The sequence below is a fragment of the Charadrius vociferus genome, unplaced genomic scaffold (assembly GCF_000708025.1).
Source record: "Charadrius vociferus isolate BGI_N301 unplaced genomic scaffold, ASM70802v2 scaffold190, whole genome shotgun sequence".
Taxonomy (NCBI): domain Eukaryota; kingdom Metazoa; phylum Chordata; class Aves; order Charadriiformes; family Charadriidae; genus Charadrius; species Charadrius vociferus.
In genome coordinates, this window is record NW_009646608.1 from 162,796 (window position 1) to 186,817 (window position 24,022).

General features: G+C 41.8%; 1 protein-coding gene across 1 annotated transcript in view; it reads right to left on the bottom strand.

The window, feature by feature from the left end:
• Positions 1-2,733: 2,733 nt before the first annotated feature.
• The window catches only part of IQCH (IQ motif containing H), a 70,971-nt gene continuing 49,682 nt past the window's right edge, over positions 2,734-24,022 (bottom strand). Inside the window, exons 17-21 of the mRNA XM_009887291.1 lie at positions 11,828-11,995; positions 8,466-8,591; positions 6,927-6,988; positions 4,399-4,507; positions 2,734-3,022 (exon numbers count right to left, since the gene is read on the bottom strand). Coding sequence (XP_009885593.1) covers positions 2,921-3,022; positions 4,399-4,507; positions 6,927-6,988; positions 8,466-8,591; positions 11,828-11,995 — 567 coding nt within the window. The 3' untranslated portion in view covers positions 2,734-2,920. The remainder of the gene's footprint in view (positions 3,023-4,398; positions 4,508-6,926; positions 6,989-8,465; positions 8,592-11,827; positions 11,996-24,022) is intronic.

A 24,022-nucleotide genomic window follows, 5' to 3' on the forward strand; every position in this document is an offset into this window, starting at 1 on the left:
GTTAAATGGAAGTGATGTTAGGTAACTACTGTGAAATGTTGAGGATCGGGTTAGTTTTAAAATTCCAGGGATTCATTGCCTTAACTTAGATGGAAGGTGGTAAATTCTCCTGAACTATCCATTTGAATGAGGTGTAACAGATCTTTCAGGAGATGGGTAGGGTGAATACATCATTTCATAAGACATCTGGAAGTGGTTGTGCTGATGAACTGCTTTTTTGATCTCTACTCAGAGTTGTCACTCTAAAAATATGGAAACTTGGGCTGAATGCCCCTTTTTTTGGTGTTTTTGTAGGGCTTTAAACCCAAATACCTAAAAAGGAAGACCCAGTTTCCAGTATGAACTGCAGGTAACGTTCTCTCAGGAGAATGACCTGAAATGGTTAGCACATGTGCCTCAGACAATGTGTCGGTTCTTGCAAAAACAAGATCCACGAAGTGCTGTCAACTGAACACACATCTTCATTTGCAGCTCTGGCCCATCAGAAGCACAACACCTTTATTTTAATTGCATCTTCTGCAGTTGATGCCAAACCCCACTGCCCCTCATCTTCTTCCACCAGCATTCTACCACACCTTGCAGCTGGGAAACCAGCTTGGGCTTTTGCTGTCCTCAGCTGCAGAATTCTTTGGCCATTTCTGATGAGCAGCCACACCTGGGCCACCTTTTATCTTTGGATTCCCTCTTGCTCTGTTTTCTCCCCAGTTTGGATCATGTTCTAAATAGTGCTAAAATTCAAGCTACAGTTCAAGTACTCTATTAAGTGAGTGGGAATAAATAATCCAGTTGTGTGAACAGGAGAATCATTACTATATTTCTGACTTTTTTTTTTAAAGATTATAATTTCATTTTATATCTGTTATAGTGCTAAAAAAATACATTTTTGGCACCAGCAGCATGGGAGTCGAATGTGAGAGACTGTAAAGCAGTTTCAATCCTTCCATCAGCTCAACGCTCAGAAGTGTTAATAGTAATTAAAAACTTTTTTCCTCAAAATACATTTCACACTTTGCACATACTGAGAAATCTCTCTCACCACAGGAACTTTCAGATCACTTGTTCCCTGCAAAAACAGGTACAGTTTTCTTTTGTCAGAATAGAACAAAGACAGAAGGAAGTGCAGGTTTCATTTACTCCTAGGACACTGCAGTCTATTAAGTGCCAGTGAACTAATGAGCCTCTCAGACCTTATGTTGTTCTGGCTTGGATCAAGGCTCGGTTTTCCTTAACCCTTAAGAAACTAGCTGACTCCTAGGCTGATACCGCCATGCTCTCCTATGCCTCCTTCTTCTCCAGGACATTGCTTCTGCTGACCAAACTGGGACATTATATAGCTGGGATGTGAAGCTACGTGAGAGATCCACAAAGAGCTTCTTAGCAGTAAAATAAGAGGGAGTGTATTATAAATGCAATAAGGAGACAGTCAGAATAAGATACTGTTTTGCAGCCCCTCAAAGTAGAAGAGAGAACAAATGTATCTTATTACTCTGCTAGGAGAACTAATAAGCAATTATACTGTGTTTTTTGGCATATTACCTCTTGGCAAGTGAGAGATCATTGTTGTACCTACCACAGCCAAAAATACCTCTGTTAATTCTATATGATTAGAAATGAAAGTAAGACTTCCAGGAAGTTCATTCATTGGCTGAATTTCACATTAGAAAAAAATCTCTGTGGGCTCTGGTATATCCAAACCGAGACCATATTGAGATTACATGTAAGAAAGGAACAAAACCAAACAAAAAAGAACTAAACACAAATATTCTTTCAGACTTTTATTTGAATCAGGGATCAGCATGTATGCAAACATTCCCATCTGCAATGAACCAAAGTAGAAGAGAAAAAGGCTAACACCAAAGGTAATGTTTAAAGCTAACGGAGACTTGGGCTTCAGAAAAACTGGGCACTGATCTGCAACTGCTTGGTCACATTGATTATTTGTCTGAAAAACTGGTTTTGCCTGACCTTTTGGGGAAGTAACCTCAAAGATACTTGCCATCCTTGGGACAGCAGTGCCCATCCAATGGAGAAGATGCACTCTTCTATAGTAAAATTTAAAATGCATTGGTTTGTTGGGATGAGATTAGAGATTTGAAGAACAAAGATAATTTTACAGATATAACTGTTGTCCTTTAACGTAACAATGCACAGCAATTCTGATAAAAAAAGTCAGCAGTATCTGAAATAGAGAACCTATCTGATAGACAGGTAGATCTGCAGAAGCCATGGTATACTGAGAATCATAGTACAAGTATAATTGTACTGATCCGCTCAGAATCTATTGTTGAACCAGCACCACTGCTGTTATTTTTCATCATTTGAAAGTGAACGTAAAACAACTGCTGCATAAATCTGTAGATAAGAAACAGCAGAATGATAACAATAAGGACAATTGGTTCTGAGGAGGAATCTGGGTTGCTGGCCTTACTGATAAGGTGGGATTTAAGTGTATTTATTTGTACGCAGAGGAACACTGGACCTATTTTCGTGTTGGAAGCCTGTATTTTAGAAGACAATAGGTTTGAAAGGGAATTTAGGGTCACGGAACTCTTCAATAGAGTATGATCTCTGCGTCTGATTTAGTGACAGAGTGATCCCTCTAAGTATTCTGTTAATAAGATTTTAAAAACAGATACTGTACTTCAGGAATGACAGTATGAACATCAGGGGCATTTACTGTGATCCTCTGCTTTTCAACAGTTTATTCCTGTGAAAGAAGGGGTATTCTGAACGCTGCTTTTCAACAGTTTATTCCTGTGAAAGAAGGGATATTCTGAACACCGCAGTCAGAAACCATGGAAATGTACTCAGTTAATATTACTTCACATGCCAATGCAGAAGGAAAACCAAACCTGTTCTTACAGATGAGAAAGCATTTCCAGAAGCATAAAGAATAAGGCATTTAAACATTTTCCGTTAACTATTCTTTCAGAGCATCTGCTTTCGAAGGTTGCTCTTCTTCCAATTTCTGTTTGTTTTCTGCTGTAATTCCTAGAATTGCTTCAATATCTTGAATTGCCATCTGTAACAGATTCAAGGAATACAAGTTATTTAATGGGCATTATAATGAAATCTAGCAGCCAAAATGCACAGCTGGTTGTACTTGCCTTGAAAAGGTAACCAGTGTTACACAGGACGTGATGCACCAATTAAATTTACTATTACTTTGGGGACAGTTGGGGGAATTATTAGTAAATATGTAACAAATCTCAGGTAAATAAAAAATACAATTCGTTGCAATTTGTACTTCTAATTAACTAACAGGTGTTCTATTTCACATATGTAAATCATTGTTAACTCACTATGAAGAAGAGTTCCCTTTCATATTTTTCTTCAGTGGTTGCTTTTCACTCCCTCACATGGAAGAAAAGGGGGGTGTGGTGTTTGTTTGTTTATTCTGTAACATGTTGAAATTTAATTGTATCTTCTCTAGAACTGTCATTTCCACTCTGATGGTCAGAGGAAATACAGTCAGAGTTAACACTGGAAAGAATTTGGTATAAATTACGTTCTGTGATTTAAGATAGAAATCTGTAACACAGTGCTCCTCCTCACCTTTCTACAAAACGCTTACAGACAGGATCTTATAAACTTTTTATAAAGTTAAAGGTGATATAGTTTAGCAAGAGAACTCCCTCCGGAAAGTTTAGCTATTCTCTGGAATCAAAAAGCAGCATTGTAATGAGCGCTCGTTGCAGGGCACAGGGTTGGATTCATTATTGCTTTACTGTCTCCTTTAGCCAGCAAGGTCGGCACAAAGGAGCTTCCGAGTAAAGGTGGGCACTCCTGGGGGAACCTTCCCAGTGTGACGAGCCCCCGTGCTTTGTCTTGCCTCCCCCCGCACCACCCCACAGCATCCTCTGGGGCGCAGGGATGGGCGCTGCGGGTAGATTCAAAGAGGAGAGAAAATTGGGAACAAAATTGACTTGTGAAATTGATGGCGGGGTGAAAGATGTGAACGAATGGATTAAGTACTCAGTGGCTGCCTGCCTGAAAGAAATCAGTGTTAATAATCTAAGGAGCTATTATAAGATGAGAAGTTTGTTTCTAATTTAAGATTCCTACCTCGATGGTGTCCCTTCAAAATAAACCCGGCAATTGTGACAGAAGTGTCTGAGGCAGTGCCAATAGCTCCTTTGCTCTTACAAAAGACAGTTGGGAGCATTACATTACAAATAATTTCACGCTAAAGTATGTCTCTTTTCAAAGCAAAAGTTTCAAACTTAAATTTAACTAACAGGTTCATTGGGAGACTTACTATATTGACCTAGACACTGTAAAATACATACCGCTAACAATAAAAAAGAAATGGTTTAGCACTTGTTTATGATACAGCATGAGGTATTTTCAGCCCTTGTACAGAAATTACCCAGGATCGTTAGTTAATTAACACCTCACCTTAAAATTGGTCTCGCCTTGCATATTAGGTGCTGATATTTCTTGATGGATGATGAAGAGATTGCGAGCAAAGGTCATGAGGACCCCCTGGAGATCCTCTCCGATTGTTCTGTTAATGATATCCAAACAAATGAGTTTACCAATGATTCCCTTCACATGCTTAAAAACAATCGCCCTCTCATTTGTGCCTGTCTGGTGATGGAATTTAATGAGTGTTTTCAATCTCACAAGGTGGCAATCTTCAGGGAGATATGAAAGATGAGGCTCCATTTTAACTTGTCAACAGAAAGGATTTGTGTAATAAATAATTTTTATTAATCAACTTCGCAGAAGTAAGCGGTAAGGTTTCAGCTACTCCAAGTAAAAGGCTACCGTTGAGTTAGGACTGAGACAGTAGAACACTTCAAACACCTAGATTAGTTCAGAAGAGCTGTTGCTTCTGCCTACAATTCGTGAAAGACATCTGAAAAGAGAGAATTTGGCAGTATCAGCATTTCTTAGATTGCTGTAGCTTTTGAGGCTTTGGTTTCTTGGTGGTACATACAGACTCTGAATGCATACGATCTTACAGAACAGGTTATTATGCTGAGGGAGAATGTACCTCATTTACTGACTAGAACTAACAACAGATCTCCAGTGTAGTAAAATGGATGATAATTCACATAGATGTTTTAGGTATTTCAGTGATTTTATAAGATCAAACCGTTATATTCTTGAAAATATTTCTAAATTAAGCTAGTGAAATTGCATTGAAAATCTGATAGAGGACAGATCTGGGATCAGAATGTATGGCAAATATATTTGAGAGTGACCCCATAGCTGGAGTCAGGGAAGGAAAGAGCTCACCTTTCAGCATCAGTGGGCACTTAGGACAGTCTTGTGGCTTATGGAACACTTTGAGATGCCTACATCACTTTCCAAATGGCTCCTGTAGATATTTTACAATTTCTTGTTTAGTGATTTTCTTTCGAATTTGCCTTACAGCTCAATCACATAAGCTGCCCACATGGTGACTGCAGGTGAGTGCAGTGTAGTATAGGAATATCTAAGCTTTAAACAAATCTGACTCACCTGTATGCTACCCACAGCCTCATTCACCAGGAGCTCAGCACAGGCTGAAAGAATCATGGCCCGAGAAACAATCTTCAGGATTCGTTTAGTCAGTTCCCTGTGCTAAGGCAGGATCAATGCTGCTTACATCATCCGGACACCGGTTTGTCAGATCTGTTACTAAACACTGTCAATGACAACTGCACTGAACAATCTAATTAGTTCTTCACTTCCATCAGAAGTTTTTCTTATGCTAAACATGAGTCTTTCTTGCTGCAAGTTAAGTTCATTTCTTCTTGTCCTGCTACCAAAGACATGGAAATCGGACTTTTCCTTCCTGCAGAGGCTTTTTATTGTGCTTAAAGATGGTTAGCAGATCTCACTTCTGCCTCCTCCCGTCTTGCTTTGTAAGTGATGCCTTCAGAACTCCAAACATTTCCATTGCCTCCCTCTGAGTAGAACGGCAGGATTACTTCCAACGTCTCCCAGGTTATATTGTTTACCTTTTTCCATAAGATCATGACATCGTGACTTGCAGGCAGTTTGTAAGCCACTGTAACTCACAAATCCTTTTCCTCATATTCATTACTGCTACCTAACTGTAATTTCTTGCACCTGGTTCCAACTGAATGTAATTCTATTTTTCATACTGTTTCTTCAATTTGTCGAGATCATTTTGAATTCTACTCCTGCCCTCCAAAATGCTTGCAGTCACATCCAGCACCAGAAGAAGCCGTTTTCTTATCCAGGTCATTAATGAAATGGCTCCAGCATCAAAGGGATGCAGAACAGACTGAAAACAGGCTGTTTCAGCTCCTCACTCATTACATCCTATTTTGGCAGTAAACTTTACATAAAATTCTCTCTGAGGAGCGGTTTTCAATCAGTGTATAGTAGGTTCAGTGCAGATTATGCTCGCTTAGACTTCTTAGGAGAGGCTCATACATGTAAAGAATTACTAAACTATACTAAACTACCAGATCTGCTGTTGCTCAACTGCCGTTGATCACTTCGTGAAGAACAATCTAAAAAGGCATTTAACTTCAACCTTCTTTGGATCATGTATAGTTAGGTTTTCAATAACGTTGCTTGTAAAAGTTAAGCCTGCGCTAATCCGTGTGCTCTCACAGCTACATCGCTATTGACAGTGAATCTAGCTCTTGTCAAGCTAATTGCAGTAGGTCTTCAGTCTGCAGTGCAGTCAGGCTTTGATCTCAGCAGATTCCTGTACTTTTCTTTTTTTTTTAATTACTAAAATGCTTAAAGCCTTCCTAAAACTTTTCAAAAGGCCAGTCTGACAAGAAGTCATTATACTTTTCTGAATGGTAAATGACAGTCAGTGACCTTGAGCGCATGGTGCTCAGATTGTTCGTTTCCCTCCCGACCTGTGTCCCAGCACACGCTGTGGTGTCACTCTCTTCACATCAAGCGTGTTTCCAGCCGCTCATCACACTGGGGAACTGACAGGGGATACTTACATCATTCCCAGTCTGCATCGCTTCCGATCCTCATACAGTATAAAAACCGTTCCCTCTTTTTCCTGTTAAAAAAAAAAAGAAAAGACAAAGTTGCTTTAATTATTCCCAGACTAATGATAATTATAATGAATGTATTAAACATAGAGAGTAAATGCATAACCATATCTAAGAAAGCCTGGGTTTGAATTGTGTAATGGATTATTATACAGTGTAAGTAGATTATTGCTCTAGCTTATTGTAGAGAATACATTAACTTTATGTAAATAGAATGCATACAGCAGAGTCTATTCAATAGCAAGTTGGGTTTTTTCCCACAGTAGGAAGAGATGGCTATAAGTATTTTAAAAATTATCTCCTTAAACAGTTATTTTTATCAAGAGACAGGTTAACCCCTAAAAGCCTTATACACACTTACATTGAAAGACAGTGAAAATATGCCTAGGTTTTCCTGTCCTTTGAGTTTTCACTCGCCTTAGATATACATGGGACATGAACTGTCGTTAACCTTCTGTTCTGGTTCGTCACGGGACTGATACTGGTGACAGTTTGGTCAGCAGCAAAACTGGGTTTAATTTCTCGATGCACTGAGCGACAGTTACCACCGATCTCTGAGAGGTCTCGAGCAGGTGCCATCCCCGAGGAGGGTTTATACCGAGGAAACACGCAAAGCTCTGCATTTCCCAGTGCAGCCCTGTGCCGTGGGATTTGAAACCTCTATCTGCTCTTCTGCCTTGTGTAACACCTTCTGAACCCTTTTACATTTCATTCTTCTACAGTTTTGTTCATGAGCCTTAAGCACTTCCTTTCCTAGCAAAGACTGCATTTTCGTTTCTTTAATTTTCAGGACTCCTTCCAGTTTTCCATTATCACTCAACTTCTTGGCCTCTGAAGGTGTATCTTCTCTTGCGGCTATGGAGGTGAGTGCAAGGGCTGTACGATGGCCAAGCGCTCTCATGAAAACCCAGTGCTAGCATGGCCCTAAACCCAAGCGCAGCTCCTGGCTGACAGCCATAATCCTTTTCCCCCGCAGAGCTGTGCGAACAAACCCGCCGGGATGGCGTTCTCTCTCTAGTCTCCGAGAGAGACACGGTCTCACTCCCTGTTGTGTAATGTAAACACGTTGTAATACTCTTCATCCTTCACTGCTTCCAGTCTTAAGCCAAATCAGACAGATATCTCAGTACTGCAGTTCTTCAAGATTTTTACTCCAGCTAAAGTATAAAAAGCTGACAGGTAAGTGTTGCAACATTAGACTACTTTTTACAGGAACTACTGAAGTGCTTTATGCAATTCAGAGTTCAGTAATTAGCATCATGAAGACAATTTCAAATAAAATCAGTTCTGATGTATACCAAGTCCTCTTCAGCAAAACTGTAGAGCAACACCTTGCTGTGTTTTTAACAGAACACTTAAACATTATATTATGCTAAAGAGAACACTTAAACTTCACATCGTGCTAAGTGGTTTCACCATGTTAGAATTTACATACAAAAATTATGCAGAGTGAATATCACGTTTTCGAATCTTTCCCGTTCATACCTGGAGGTCAAATCCAACACCACGAGCTTTACACATCTGGAGGAGAACATTATAGCAGATTACTGAAAGGCTGGAGTGCCTCAGCTGACTGCTTGCTACTGCGCACCGGTTGCTTATCGGCGAAGGCTAGAGGAAACAACACCGGATTCTTTATTTTCATACCAGTTTACATCAGAAACCAACAATTTACATGGCTTTTTCACAGTGAACTCATGGAAGTCTGGAGTAACACTCCATTTGGAGGTGTTCTTGTTTATCACAATGTCTATTGAACATAGATATTTTCATGCAACGGAATTAAATCCTCACCTCGCACGGTATGTAAAAACTTATAGATCAGGTCTACAGAATCTCTCTTTATGAACCGCATTTTGATATTTTCACAGCCTCATTGGTATGTGAGCTCTGTGAAATCATTCTGAGTGGATCCTCTGAATCCATCCTGCCCTGCAGTAACACGTGTTGTCCCAGAGTCAGCTCTTCTCGCTGGCAGAAACTCCAAAGCAGGTTATCAGTAGTTTTTGCCTGAGAATTAAAGGTTTTAACCAGGTCTTCTAAAGTTACATTTCAAATGGGTTTCTCCAAGATGGAACATTCTGCTACTGCAGTAGTGTGCGTAATTTTTCCAGCAAGTCTTTGAGGAGACAAGGCCCAGCGCCACCAAGGAGCTCTACAGCTGATACCAGCGGAGTTCCTACTGTGGATGAAATTCAGTACAGCGTTTGAGTTTAAACTCCTGCCAGTGCTTCGGATGAAGGTCTAGAGATGTTGCATTGAGTAGAACTGAATGGAGATATTCTCCTAACCCAAGGCTTTCCTGTGATGTTATTTTTAATACTGGACTGTTCATTCAGAGTGGGGCTACTGCACGTTGAAGCATGTAATTTACAGTATTGTTTCTGAAACGGTATTTGTTTTGACATTGACTCATTTAAGTTGACATAGTTGAAATCCTTATATAATACATCTCTGCCTGAAAATTAATCATGTTTATAATATTCTGAGAATTAATAACACCCATTGCTCAAGTCATTAACTTAAAAAAGGAGCTTCCAAAATCTGTTCTCTGCAGTAGGGGACCACAAATAAATGAATGCTTGATAAAATAATCCAAGTAGCAGTTTAACAAGCGTAAACTTGAATGTGGCTGCAATAACACAGAACTATTGTTTAAGGGTTGGCATCAGGTTGATGAGGTGCTTATTTCAGCTACAAAGCATGCATACACATGCATAATGAACTGCAGTATGAATTATTAATGTGTTGCTTATTTAGCCTCATCTGTCTAGAAGATAATGTATCCTAACTATAATGAGTGATTGGTTTTGTACATAATTACAGTAGCAGCAGTATCTAGGAAATTTGTTCTTTCAAAGAAGGATTTCTAAAAATAAAATCATCACACAAACTCCGTTGCTGCTCCATTTTATCAAAATCAAACCTACCAGGATTGAGAATATATAATAAATTAAAAGGGACAGAATCATTATTAACATCATAATTTTACACAAAGTGTTTTACTTAATCATTTATTACAGATCATGTGCTGTAAAAGCATTTGTCTCTTGGTTTGTTTGTTTCTTTTTCTAAAGATACTTGCCCAAGAGAGTGCATTTTTCTAGTTAACTCTTAAGGAGATAAAAACCTTAGAAACAAAGAAAGAAGAAAAATAAAGGATATAGTGTCCATTTATGTTAATTCTGACATAATTTCAATTAAAAAAAGTTGCTACTTGATTACTTTTCATTTCTAAAACTTGTACTACTGGGACTAATCATCTCTAATTTACTTCTCTCCAACTAAAAGTGGTTGCTTGACAAGAACAACAGATCAAGAGCTCATTAACCTCTAAATTACAGCTCCATGACATTTTTGCAATGGTGCTACGTTCCTCCTCTATATATGAAAAAAAGAGAGCTCTGAATCTTCTGTCAAAATGTGTAAAATGGCATCTGATTTATATCTGTATGTGTATATCTACATGTACTTATACACACGTCTTACTCTCTGACTTTTCTAAAGGCCTGTCTTCCCTTTTTAGAGGGACAGTCTCAAGGTTCAGAGCCATATTAAAGCCTGCACCAAGACTGATCTAATACAACAAATCAGCATGAGCAAGTCATATGTTCACCGTGCTTCTGTGACAGTGTGGTTAGGAGGATGTCAAAGCAATACACAAATGCCATCTTATTTAAAATCACATCCCGGGAAGGCACTATTATTAATGAGTTTTCAGAGGGATTAAAGGTGACATCCACAAGAAGCAAGTGCCACCGCACTCATCTTTTCAATACCTAAACCGACACCGCTGAGCACCTCGGCTGTGTGTGCAGCACCCGCGGGGAGCGAGCACACGGGAATTCACAGCACGGGAGTGACACCGAGTCTGGCCAAATCTGACCTGGCAACAGAAAACAGACTGAGCAGGGGACTTCAGGGCCGAGCCGTCGTGCTTGGTGTTACACACAGGTGCTTCTGCCCCTTGCGCTTTGTAACTCTGGTCCAGAGAGAGCAAGCAGGAGGGGGTATGACTATTCCAGGAGTGTTCCTGCTCAGGCAACTCATCTCAGTTAGGGTGCTGTGAGTTTTTCTTCCTGTTCAAATGACTGTGTCCGTAATCATATAATGGTTTAGGTTGGAAAGGACCTTGAAGATCATCGAGTTCCAACCCCCCTTCCGTAGGCGGGGACACCTCCCACTAGACCAGCTTGCCCAATGAATACTGAATTCAATAATTAATTAATTAATAGTGAATATTAACCCTGAACAGTTAGATGGATGCAGAACTGAATGAAGGTTCCGAGAACCAAGATTTGGGTTTAACTCAAGCGAGAGCTGGGTGGGATTTAGGTGTCCAGATCCTTCTGCAGATGTAGCCCTGATTGTTTTACCCTCAGTTTTGCGCCTGAAAGTACAAATCTGGGGTAGAACTTCTGTGCTCTGACTTCTGATCCCAAATCGGAGCTCATGAGCTGAAGGCTCAGTTTTCTTCTTGACTGCTTTTAAGTTACTCCTGTAGTCAGAACAGTGCTTTCACCTCCTTCCCTTTTCTTGGAATTTACAAAGTACCACATTTTTTACAACTTGAAAACTACCTAAAATATTTAGAAGTTAGATACTACCACAAATCAATATTACTAAGTACAAAGGATGAATAATCAGGTACCCGTAAGCACTCAGAACCTTTCTTATTTCTAATGTGACGGTATCCCGTTTACTCTGTTAACCTTCTAAAATCTAAAAGTGGCAGTTTAAAATCCAAAAGGAGCAGATTCAGCTCCTCTAGAACAGTGATGTAGGACAGATTCTGACCTTTTGGTAATTGACATTAATAATTTTATTTGTAAACAAAAGCCGCTTACAGTTTTTGTCTCCTCATGCCGAATACGCTGGCTGTTCGTTTTCTTTGAACCCAGAGATACTTCCAAGCGGCTGGAGCGACAATCCAGATTTCCATCTGTCATGTACAACATGAGCTGAGTCAAGGCCAGCTGGTCACTGTAGCAAAGGTCAAGGTCTGTTGCCCATACCTAATCAAAACACAAACAGGTGCATTAAAATCAAATAAAAAAAAAAAATAGAAGGAGAACAAGAAGGGTGAAACTCAGCAGTCATGTGAAGGAACATCTATGCCTTTATTTCCATGCAAGTTGGCACACATACCTGCGGTTTCCTTGTGCTGGCGCATCATTGGCAGTGATAAACCACTGCCAAACGGGAACAATCAGAACTCAAATGTAACTTCAAAAGTTACTTTTCCGAGGAAACCGAAAGGCTAAGGACAAAACAGTGACCTGTGCGACCCAGATTTTAGCAAGAATTGGGAAAAGTAGATGGATGAGCTCAACAGCTGTAAAGCCTGTATCACATTCAATAGGTAATTATCTAAATACTAAATATCACACCTGGAATTTTCAGCTGAAGAATAATTAATGTTAAATAAAGTCAGCCTTGAGTTACAAATAGGAATTTTGAGATAGAAAAAGGGAAGTTCCAGAAGACAAAGCTAAACTGAGTAAAAGGAGTAGGGAAGTGTGAAATCCCTGTGTAAGGATACGTATCGGTCATCCCAGGGGTTGAGCAAAGCGCGTTCCCATTCCTGTCAAACAGGCGATACTTCAGCGTGCAGAAAACCATGCGACTTGCGGTGTGTTTCTGCTTCCACTCACTGCTGTTTTGTGGTGCTAATTCAGATTTATACTCGTGTAACTACACAAGAAATCAGACCGTAAGACCGTAGGGCTGCCAGTGGAACGTGTCCCACAGGCAGGCAGAAGGGAAGCCCACCCCACCCGTGTGCAGGACATACCTGCAGGCAATGACAAAAGCCTCACATCAACCTCAAGAAGATGTCAAAGCATTAAAGCATGTGAAAGCCAGGCAGGGTTTGCGAGGCCGGTCCATGCCGAGGGTGTAGCAGAAGGAGGTACCGTGGATTGCTGCTGCGAGACTCCTCTGCCCCCTGTGACCTGAGCATGGCTTTACCCGGGAGTTTTCCCCACTTAAAAAATGCTCGTGCCTCCTACGTCAATGAGAAATGCTAATGCACACAAATATCTGCCCTACAGTGGACCCCTTTAAAACAAATCTAGTAGTGAATGACTTGAATAAGCCTTTGAATGGTAAATGGCGTCATTATAAGGATATTAGGAGGTCAGGCAGTCAAGGCCTCTTGGTAAACTGGAGTTAATTTCTGAATCATATGCACATAGTAATGCCCTTTTTATAATAGCAAATAAATCACATCAGTAACAGTTGTTAATATCTAACTGCCAAGTATCTGTTGCTGTATTAAATATCCTGTTTGTCAACTTAAATATTTCCTGCCGCATGGTACAAAATGCAAATTGGTTGCTAATGGCTGGCTTTACTTAGTAGTAGGGGAATATTCCCCAATTACAATGCTTAATTTTCTTCAATAATTTATGCTTTATCATCACTTCTGCAACACAGGAGGGAACTTTCCTATCGATTTGTACTTTTCCAGTATGCCCTAACCTTTTCAACGAGCTGAATAGTAATTTTAAACTATACGTACTGTAGAAGTGTTACATTAATTTCCATAAATATTATCAACAAAGCAGTAACAGCCAACGTGTCTTGAACCTTGTTTGAGTTGGATGTTAGATTCTCAATTAAAGCTTTGCCCCCAGAAAGAGACGGCCGGGCCACATGAGGGGAGCAGGGACTATTGACAATCTCGCGTGTCCACAGACTGTTCACTCAGACAAAGCCAACTGGGTGCTCTTCATCCAGACCCTGATACCGCACCTACATTGCTGTAACCTCAAAGTCTACACCAGCGCTATCTGGAAGCTTTGGTGATGCACGAACAGAGGGGCAGGAGGCAAGTTTGTCTGAAGGTGGACCATAAAATGGCTGGGATGGAAAAACCACAGAAGTTAAGCAAAGACGTCACCGCGGCCGTAGTACATCTGGGTAAGTACAAGGGCTGCAGTCTGGCAACGTGTGGAGAATGGGTTGAGCGTTTAACAGCAGATAAAGCATTGAAAAACGCAGCCTGGCAAACATGAACAGCCATGAGCACAAGACAAATTCATTACACCCTGGTAGAGGTTCAGACAAACCATACGGAGAACGGCATAGCGCATACGTTTTGCGGGAGTCACTCAACAAACCCCACGTCATCAGTAACTAAAATTAAAGCACGCGCAAGTGACGTGGTTTTAATTTCAGGTGTGGAGAAGAGACCCATTGATTACTTGTGCGACACATTTCACGTGCTCTGAACAAAAACCCAGCATGCCAGCCTGGCTCTCGGGCCCCGCTGGCACGTTCCCAGCCGCCGCTGTGGGAAGGCACAGGAGCAGTCCTGCATCCCCGCAGAGGGGTGGCTCCAGCCTCATCTCTGCCCAGGGACGGGGCCGTAACACGGGGCAGAGGAGTAAAAGCTTTCAGCAGGGCAAGTTTCATGCTGGAAATCATGAGACCAACCAAATGCTATTTCGAGGAGTTTCTGTTTACTTTCCGAGCGCATCAACTAGTTGCTTTGGACGTGTTTTCATCATCTCAGACCAGCTACTCTCATGCCATTGCCTACAAAATTAAGGCGCTCAGATCAACAGGGTGGGCTGATGGTCCTATCGTGCAAGGAAGGAAGGTGTCCATCCCCTCCCCTGCCTGTTACTCTCTAACATTGTAGGAACGACAGCTCTGAACACCTACTTAAGCTTCAGTCACAGTTACATTCTACACCGGTAAAGTCAAGGTGGTTTTTGCCTTTTTATATGCAGAGTGTAGATCTCCACAGCCCTGAGCACAAGGGGGAGGACGGCAAACGTGGCTGGAAGCCACCTGTCCACCGCCTTTCATTCTGGGCCTGAGCCTGAGGCTGAACCACCCCTCTCGCAAGTTAAAGCGGCCAAATGGTCATTACTGCGTGCCAGCTGGGATCACCCCCAAGGATTCTTTTCCTGGCTCGGGATTGTCAGAGAACACTGTAATGTAGTCATGTCCCTCTCTGCCCTGGATACATCCCAGAACATCCCTAACGTGGGGAGAAAGGAAGAAGGATCAGGTGGCATAAGATTCTAGCTTAATTCTAGCAGGGGATTCCCTTTTGCCATGGAAATCCAGAAATGCCCTTTAAATCCCCTTTGTACTGCTACAGAAGTGGAAAAGACGCAGGGCCTGGGCAGTGGCTCTAACTTTATTTTCATGGCATTGGCAACAGGATAATTTTTTCCTTGTTTAATCAGTTCAAATGCAGCCCTGGCTGACTGAATCCTTTGATGGAACAGTTTTTAAGTTCCATTCCAGTTCATGAAGGTCACAACTGCTCTTTGAAAAATTACAGCAATCAATAACAGGCAACATTTTTGGTAGTCTTGAGCAAGGATGGAAGTTCGGCAGGCCTGAGTCTGGCTGGCGGAGCCCTGTGAAGACAACAGCGATGCAGCTGCTGATAGTGCTCTTATTCTGGAATTAGGCAGGGGACATCTGTGTGCTGGCTCTGTCAGCCTGGCACCTTTCACCAATGATATATCAATATATATTCCCAAATGGAAAAGGGGAGCTCATTATATTGTACTAAGCACATACTGACCATATTGAAGTTAGCAGGTGTCCCTTGAGTGTAATGACCTAAAATTAATTGTGATAAACAAAGAAAAGAGCACCAAAATCCTTTGTATCTGTGTCTACACAATTCTAATTAGGTGGACTCCATAGTTGATGGCTTCTCATTTTCTGTGAAGATGTCACCAGGCTTACGCTAAGATCACATATTTCCACTGCTTTGAAAGTGCTCTTTGGCATGCAGAACACTCGGCTAAATCGGTACGGCAAGAGCTGCCACCAGCAGCACACATGGAGAAGAACATGAGCTGAGAAAAACATCTAATGTTAGAGCAAGAAGAGCTGCGCGTCACATGTACATGACCAATTTGGGCAATATCATTTAGACATACCTATTTCTCTCTCTTCAGCTTCTTTTGCCATATTGAAATGTCGGAGCACAGGAGGCACTCAGCTTGGCTGCTCCTGCCGGTTCTGCAGCCCTGATGCTGCTGGCCGGCCTTAACAAAGCATCATGCAGCATGTGAGCAGAGGTAGGCCCAGAAAAGGGGGTATGGTGGAGAAGAAAGCAGCATTATCGAAGGTGGCACCAGTCACCCCAACTGGGGATGCGACTCTTCAACTGAAAGAATAGTCTCTGTGAAGGATGACGGAGCCTTTTGCAGTAGAGCTGATTCCACAGATGGCTCCTCCAGGTGCTCAGAGGCACAGAGCACCGCACGACGAAGAGGGAGTGCCATTTACAGACCTCCGCCATCGCTGGGATTGGATTGAAGGCTTCAGCCATCTATTTGGTTCCCCGCATACTGTGTAGCACGAGATTGTATACGGCAACTAAAAGGGCACTCGTCATTCTTGCCATTACCACTAGTAAGTAGAAGGAGCTCAGGCAGGCGCCCACTATTAATCCCTGTGAAAACTGTGAAATGTAGAAGCAGTTGAAACCGATACAGAAGTCAGGAGGGAAAAGGTAAGAGTGGCACTATGTGAGCTCTAAAGAAAAAGTACACAGCGTCAGATAAAAGCTGAAGTGAAGAACAGATCTCGATATAGTTTCCAGCACTGCCCAGTGTTACAGCGGAGCAAGGAACACTGCTTTCCAGCCAGGTTCCCGTTTCAAAGGCAGGAGTATCCCCCCAGTTCAGTGCCGGCAGAGCTGTAAAACAAGTAGGATGTGACATTTCTATCTGCGGCAGGCTTACACTGAAAAAAACCCAAACCCCCTACACTGTGTGAGCCTTCTGAACTCAGTTAAAGGCTTTTCACTTTGTCTTAGGACATAGCTGTTCCTGCGGTCTATTTAAAAAAACCAACCCAACCATTCAAATGAATGCAAACATTTCTTAGAAACGTCAACTTTTATGTACCACCTTTGTGGTACATAATCTCCAAAACAGGCTAACAGCTCCACAGAGCTCCAAGCACAGGCGGAACTAACGAACCATCAGACCCACTTACAAGTTTGGGCTGTTCTTCCCTTAGCAGGCTAGGAAGTTCATTTTGGTTCAGCTCTCTAGTAACATCTATTGGATTGCAACAGGTTTTCCTTTGAAATAATATCAAATGGGTGTCAAAAGCTTCTAGAATGCCTTGAAAATCTGAGCTGCGGTGTTGAATTTGTTTTTTTTTTTTTTAGTGGTTTTTAATTTTATGAATACATTTCCATAGTTTATAAAGCAATGTCTGTGGAGGTCAGGCAGTTAATAACCAGATGAATTATCATCTCCTCCAGTAAATCAGGAGCTGTTAGAAGGCGGCCTGTGCAAAGGTCAAGTTTAAATAAAGATAAAGAATGATACAATCATACAGATTAACAAGTATCTATTACTTGAGCGCATCTTCGTTTTCTGCGGATATACAATAAGTGCATATAAGCAATTGTAGGTAGTTATGATCGTTAGGTAACAGATCCTGATAGGATTGCACGTGAAATTAGCATAACGTAAGGAGCTTTAACTTGAGATTTTGGGGACTTTCAGGACACTTGTGTGTTCAGAAATTAAACTGGAACAGAGCTCACTTGTTAAGTCTAGAACTGATACGTGATTTTCAAACAACAAATGAGAGTTCAAAGATAATCAGATCTGGGGTTTTGTTATGATGTATGATTAAAAAAAAAGTAGAGGCAGTAGCTAAGATTTTAGATAGTCTTAAAACTGGTTTTAGATTAAGCTAGGCAAAGTACAGATTAGGACTTTCCAGAATCCCACCATTGAAAAAAAAAAAGAAATAAATACATCCTGCAAGACTTACTAGCTGTTGCTTGTCCAAGGAAACAGGATGGAGTCTGGAATTGCTCCCTTTTACGCAGACTGCCAAGTGCTACCAGGAGACGCTCTCCTCCAGTGTGCACAGTTTAAGAGCCTGTGCTTCACAGGAAAGACATCTCAAGTGAATAAAGTCACAATTATAGTGTAATTCTTTACAACTGCCAGAAAAATTGCTTCAGCTCGAAAACATAAACTTGAAAAGGGAAAGAAACATAAATTCTTAAAGAGTTACTAAATTATAGCTTTTCTTTCTCCAGTTTAAGTGTTTTATCTGCATCTAGTATTGACATTTGCGTTATTGTAAAGACCCCACCTGCTATTTTTAAAGAAGTGGCTGAATGACACTGTAAAAATGTCAATTAGCAAAATATTAATGCAACTTGAGCGTTGAAAAGAGAGCTTCTTTTATGACTTTTTCAAATTCACAATACAATTGATAATTCCAGCAGCGATGGCAGACAGGCTCTTATCCGGATGCCATCTCGTGGCAGCTGCTGGGATGGTCTGGTGCCGGCCTGAAAACTTCAGTTTTAGGACCCCAGAAGCGGCCCTAACCTCTATCCTGCTGCATACAAGACTGGAAGATGGTTAATGAAAACAACGTGGCTCTTGTTTGAAAAGAACACATAGAAAAATGCTACATTCTGTCTGGAGAAATCTTAAGACGCATACGTGAATACAGAAGAACACATCCCACCGCAGGCATCCCTCGAGGCGCTGACTAACCTGTAACGCCAGAGCTGACCGATGACCTTCAGAGGCGCCTGGACGCTCCGCTCCGGTTCGCTCGCCCTAACCCCAGACCTGCCTGCACGGCCGCCGCTGGCTGGCAGCCCTGAAGCCGTCCTCCTCAGGGTCTTTTTAAGCTGCTAGACTAGAATGAAGGGAGAATACCCACCTAAACCTTCCCAGCTCTGTAATTCTCCTTTCAGTACGTTCTGCCTCTTCTTTTCCTCTGCACCCAAACTGAACAATTTAATCCAGCGTTCTCTCACTATTGCTGCAAGAGGTACGGGGCTGCGTAAGCTCTCAGGCCGATGGAAAAGGTGACGTATGACCCTGCTTCTCCAAATTATCTGTCTGCAGATCTATGAATGTAAGTAAGTTTATGCATTCGAGCAGTCCCAGTCAATTAAATGGACTGGTTTAGGCGCAGCTCCTCGACAAGTCGGGATCTGAGCAGCATTCAGTCAATACTGCACAAGACTCCACTTCAAAGGGTCAAGGCCTTGCTCTTAAAGATCAGTCTTGGAAAACGGAGTGGGAATGAGGAGCAATTCAGTCCAAGTTATGCACCTAATTTTTCTCCTCCACTTTTTCCCCCAAGACATTGAAAACAGCGTGTCTCCATCTCCCTTTCCCTCGGGAGCAAATCACAGATGCTTACAACTGAAATAGAAATAGATTCCTGAGGCAAACGGAGAATTGTGTCAAGTCCCCAGCTTGCTCTGCCCCTCGGATCCCTGCCGGGGTGCTCACAGCCAGGCAGCTTGTGGCAGCCGACGCGTAATCCCGCGGGTACCTTCGCTGTGCTCAGCCCCACGCCACGCTCTGGGGTGGGCAGTGCGGAGAGCAGTGCCGTCGGTGGCAGGGTCTGCCGTGCCACCTTCCTCGGCTAAGCCAACGCTGCGACTCTGATCTCAGCCTCAGAGTTATACACAAAATAAATAATGAAATGCAAGAAATGAAGTACAACGTGCAGTAGACCGCAGGACAGACGGGTGTGAAGACTATCAGACAGGAGTCAGATCCTCCCACAGGCGCTACCGTCGATGCTGTTGGCTGCAAACTGCAACCTCCTCCAGTTCTATCATAGTTTGAGGAAGAGCTGTATGTCGATAGCGGACAAAACAACCTGCAGGTGTCTCCGAATTACTTGCTGTGCGTAGAAGCAGTAGCATACAGGGCAGGTAGGACTGACTGAAAAGCTCCCCTGGGAGGATGAAGGAAGGGGAGCTGGGAGAGAGATGGATACCAAGTAGAAGCACATGGAAAGCCCAGTGAATCTCACATCTGAAAGGTTACAGCTCCTCACCCAGCTCCTCCAGGCCTGAGGACAGCCATCGCTTTTGTCACCTTTTGGTCAGTGTAAACCACAAGAACTGCAAGAGAGTAAAGGTATCGCTCTGTGTGTGATGGGCACGAAGCTGTACAGTGACCCAAGCAGAGACTGCTTCCTCATGGCTACGTTCGCTCTGCCGTCCCACTGACTGGTCGTTTGACAGACGCGCGTTAGTCCTTGTCCATCACACAGAGTCTCTGTGCTCCTGGTGCTCCAAAGGAACACAGCAATATGACAAAAGCACGTTGAAGGAAAATACTCGCTAAGAGTAGCAATCTTTAAAAATATAAGCAATGCCCCATTGTTCATATCAAAATTAATTTTATGCTTATGACATACAGATTTTTAAAGGCTTTCAGATGAAGAGCCCGAAACACAAAGTACGTGCATTTCTTTCCTCTGCTCTGAAGTCGCCTTCACACGAGTGCACAGGGGAAGTACAGTGAAGACACGGATTGCAGCGTGCAGCCGCTCAGTACGCAAAGGCAGAAATATGTTTTCACTTATTTGGCCCTTCGCATTTCCTAAAGAGTTGTATTTATGTAGCATGTAACTTTATGAAGGTTTCAGGGATTTTTAAGTATTTAAATGCTTAGACTGTATTGGTAACAGATGTTCAATGATATATTTAATTTTTAGTTTTACTGAAAATATCATGTATCGGTTGATATTTTCTGTAAAATATAACTTTGAGAGAATGCCTAAGCATACTGTACTGCCAGGAAATGTATCTGAGCCTTTCAGCTACTGCATTAAAGTGGGCACTTCTGAAACTAGTGAGCAAGCGTTCCGAGACTCTAATAGGATTTCTTGTTTGCCAAAAAAATAGTGCTTTCAGGAGCACAAGCTTTTGTGTAATCTCTCTCTCTCAAGACAGATGGCATCATTAATTGCCTCTGCATCTAGTTAAATTTAAAAACCTGTGCTTAAATAATGTTAAAGTTGTGGTACATGCTGACAGACAAAGGAAATATTGAGGTAGAATCAATTGGAAAGAAGGGAAGAAAACCAAGACAGAACAGACAGGAATAATAGGAGGCCACAAGAAACACTGACTGATTTAATACGTCCTTGTTCGTGCCAGGGAATGTTACAACCTTAGTAATGTAGGACGCAATTCTGCATTTCGGTGAGCTCCTGGCTTGAGCGAAGCAATTGGCAAAACTCCCGTTGACTTCAGTGGGTGAGAATGTCATCCCTTAATCTTTTTAAAGCAACTTTACATGGAAGTTGTCCAATATGGCTTATCTGCAGTTCTAATTACAATGCCTGTGTAAATACATTTTGGGAGTCAAACGTTACTGTGATCTGTATTTCGAAGCTAACGTTATTCCAGTTCTCTGCTTTACCACAGTCACCCTACAGTGGTCCCAGTTACCAAAAGCCTGATTTTCAGCCTTGTCTGAGCTTAAAGTGGAATATAATTATCCTAGCACTGCCAAAGAGCCAGCTTTTGCCAATAGATACCATATGCTAACTCTTTGGTTTTACATACGAGCCCTGTGTTTAAAGCCTTTTCTCACACCATACAAGCTGTGATTTTTCAGACACTTTGGAGAAACAGACACCCAAAGGGACTGAGCGCACACAGCCACCCCATCTTCTGAGTCCACCCACACCACACAGCCTACCCCATTAAATACAGGTATGTCCCCTTTTACAGTTAAACACTTTTTAAAGTCTCCTAATTGAAGACTGCAGAAGAAAACCATGTCCAAAGACTGAAAAAACAAGGCGATGCATTGAAATTCCAAGCAATAATTGAGACTTGATGCTGAGATCTTGAATTAGCATCTGTATCCATATGCAAATTTTTAGTTTGTGCAGTTGTAACCCTGTAAGCTCAACAATACTATTCACCACTAACAATAAGGATTTTATCATCTTTAAAAATGATCTCATTTTCTCTAGTCTTCAAACACAAGGCCACTACCAGAACAAGGAAAGCTCAGTGTCTTCAACCAAATTTTACTTCATCTGTTTTATTTTAACCTGGCATTATGCGTTAGGTTTTTACACCTGTCATAATATTCAATCCTATTGGCCAATATCAACCAGATTTGGAAGAAGGTAAAATCATCAAATATATTAAATTCCCAGGAGATTCCTAAAATAAGTAAGTGGACAGAGGAAAGACGTAATGGGAAAGGCTGCGGGGTCAGTTCAGCTGGAGAACACGTGGGAACTTAACTACAAGGCACAAATCTATGGGAACCTGACTTCGCTGTTTTTAAGCTCATGGAAATGTTTTTATTTTTAATCAGAATACAGTATTCAATAATGCCATTCATTTGTTTTTCACGGTGTCTGACTGGTGAAAGAATTTAGTAGATTACATTGCAACAAAGAAATCTGCCCTTATAAATAAAACGAATGCCAGGTTCCTCTAGCAGAGAAACACGGGAGGTTAATATTTTGTTACAAACTGTGATCAAGGCGGATCATCAACATTCATGCCAGGGATTAAATTGCTTCTTTAAGTCCATTCTCTTACTTATTTGTTCCTTGGCACTGAAAGCAGTGTGTGTTGGGACAACACCTTCCATCACTTACAAGATCTGAAAGTTCATTTATGTATTAGAAGGGACCGTGACTGCCCCTCCTCTGCTTCCCCACCATCCATTGTAGGCAACAGCAGATTCTGGAGTCAATACCCTTCCGCTGTCTTGATTTATTATATCACTTTTTCTGTTGTCAAAAGTTCTGATACAGCTGACTATGAGGTTTTGCTGATAGGCTTGTAAACTCTGGCAGGGAGGACTAGGGTCACTTGAGTGGTTCTGATGTTACCTTCTGAAAAGACCCCATTACTCATCTACACAAAAGACTCTCCTGGGCAGAATTCCATGAGAAAGCATTTATTCAGTCCCTTCCATTCTGCTCAGTTATACCTGATGTGAGTCACACAGCGCTCCAGCACTCCAAAACTGCACCGGCTTCCTAGCGGCTTTTCCTTTCTAGGAAATTCAAGGTGTTCACCTTGGAATTTCATTCTTTAAAATGCTGTATTCTTCAGTCTAGATGCCTCAAAAGGTCACCCATCTCCTCCCACATTAGTGCAACCTGTGCCTGCAGTTAATGCGCCCACAGTGTGATGTCTTCAGGACTGGAGGAAGTATGATATCCTGTCAGACACTATTGTAAAACTGAGTTTCACACTGAATCCCACAGTACCTGGATGTGCTGATCTTCTGCTAAAGTATTTTGAAATACTCTAAAGTAAACAAACTACTAATTGTGTACACACTTGCGCTGCAGCAGAAAGTGCTGCGTGGCCTCAGGCTGTAGGGTGGGAGTTGGAATGGTGTCTCACGCACTACTCTTGATCCCAGGCACGCAGGAAGCCTCGGAGCTTTGATAGACCAAAAGGGCTGTGATAAAAACACTCAGGAGCCTGTGCAGCCCACGTGGAAGACTCGTTAGGACAAGGATGCACAGAGGGAATTCCATAGGAACATTTATGCTAGACAGAAATAGCTTAAACTATTGCATGAGCACATTTTAAGAAGTTACTGCCTCTGGAGTGAGATGATGTAGATGCGCGGCATCCATTGCTCCCAGACCGCTCCGTCTGGGAAGCAATGCAGGTTCATTTCCATCCCTGCAACGACATCTTTAATCACATGCACTGTCATGTGACACACATTGACCTCAGTCTGCATTTTGATATTGGGGGATAATTTTGTACCCGGTGTGAGATCATATCTATCTTTCTTGCAGTAAATTATTCTCTCAGACCAAGAGCCAAATGGAGAGCAAAAGTGGTCTGAATGAGCATATTTTCCTTTTCGTTCACAACAAACCGGTATCCCCCAGTCAGCTGCTCTGTACCAGCTAAGAGAGAAGAACGTCTGACCCAGGGCTGAGATACGGTCACTGGACTGCTGTCCATTACCTTACTCGACTTAAATTAGCCATTGCAATGCAAACTAAATTGTTCATCACGACTATCCTTCTTGCTGTAAAAAATTGTCAATATCCCCTCTTGCTTAGATTCATCCTCAAACCTCGGATCTGCATTTTTACAGACACTGGTTTACTCAAAAGAGTACAATAATCCCTGTAATTATTTTTAAAGGGCAAAATACAAGAGATTCGGAACATTTTGGAACTAAAATAATCTAATCATCTTAGCCATAAAACCATTGTCTGTAATTACCAACTTAATGCAGAATGCACTTATTTTA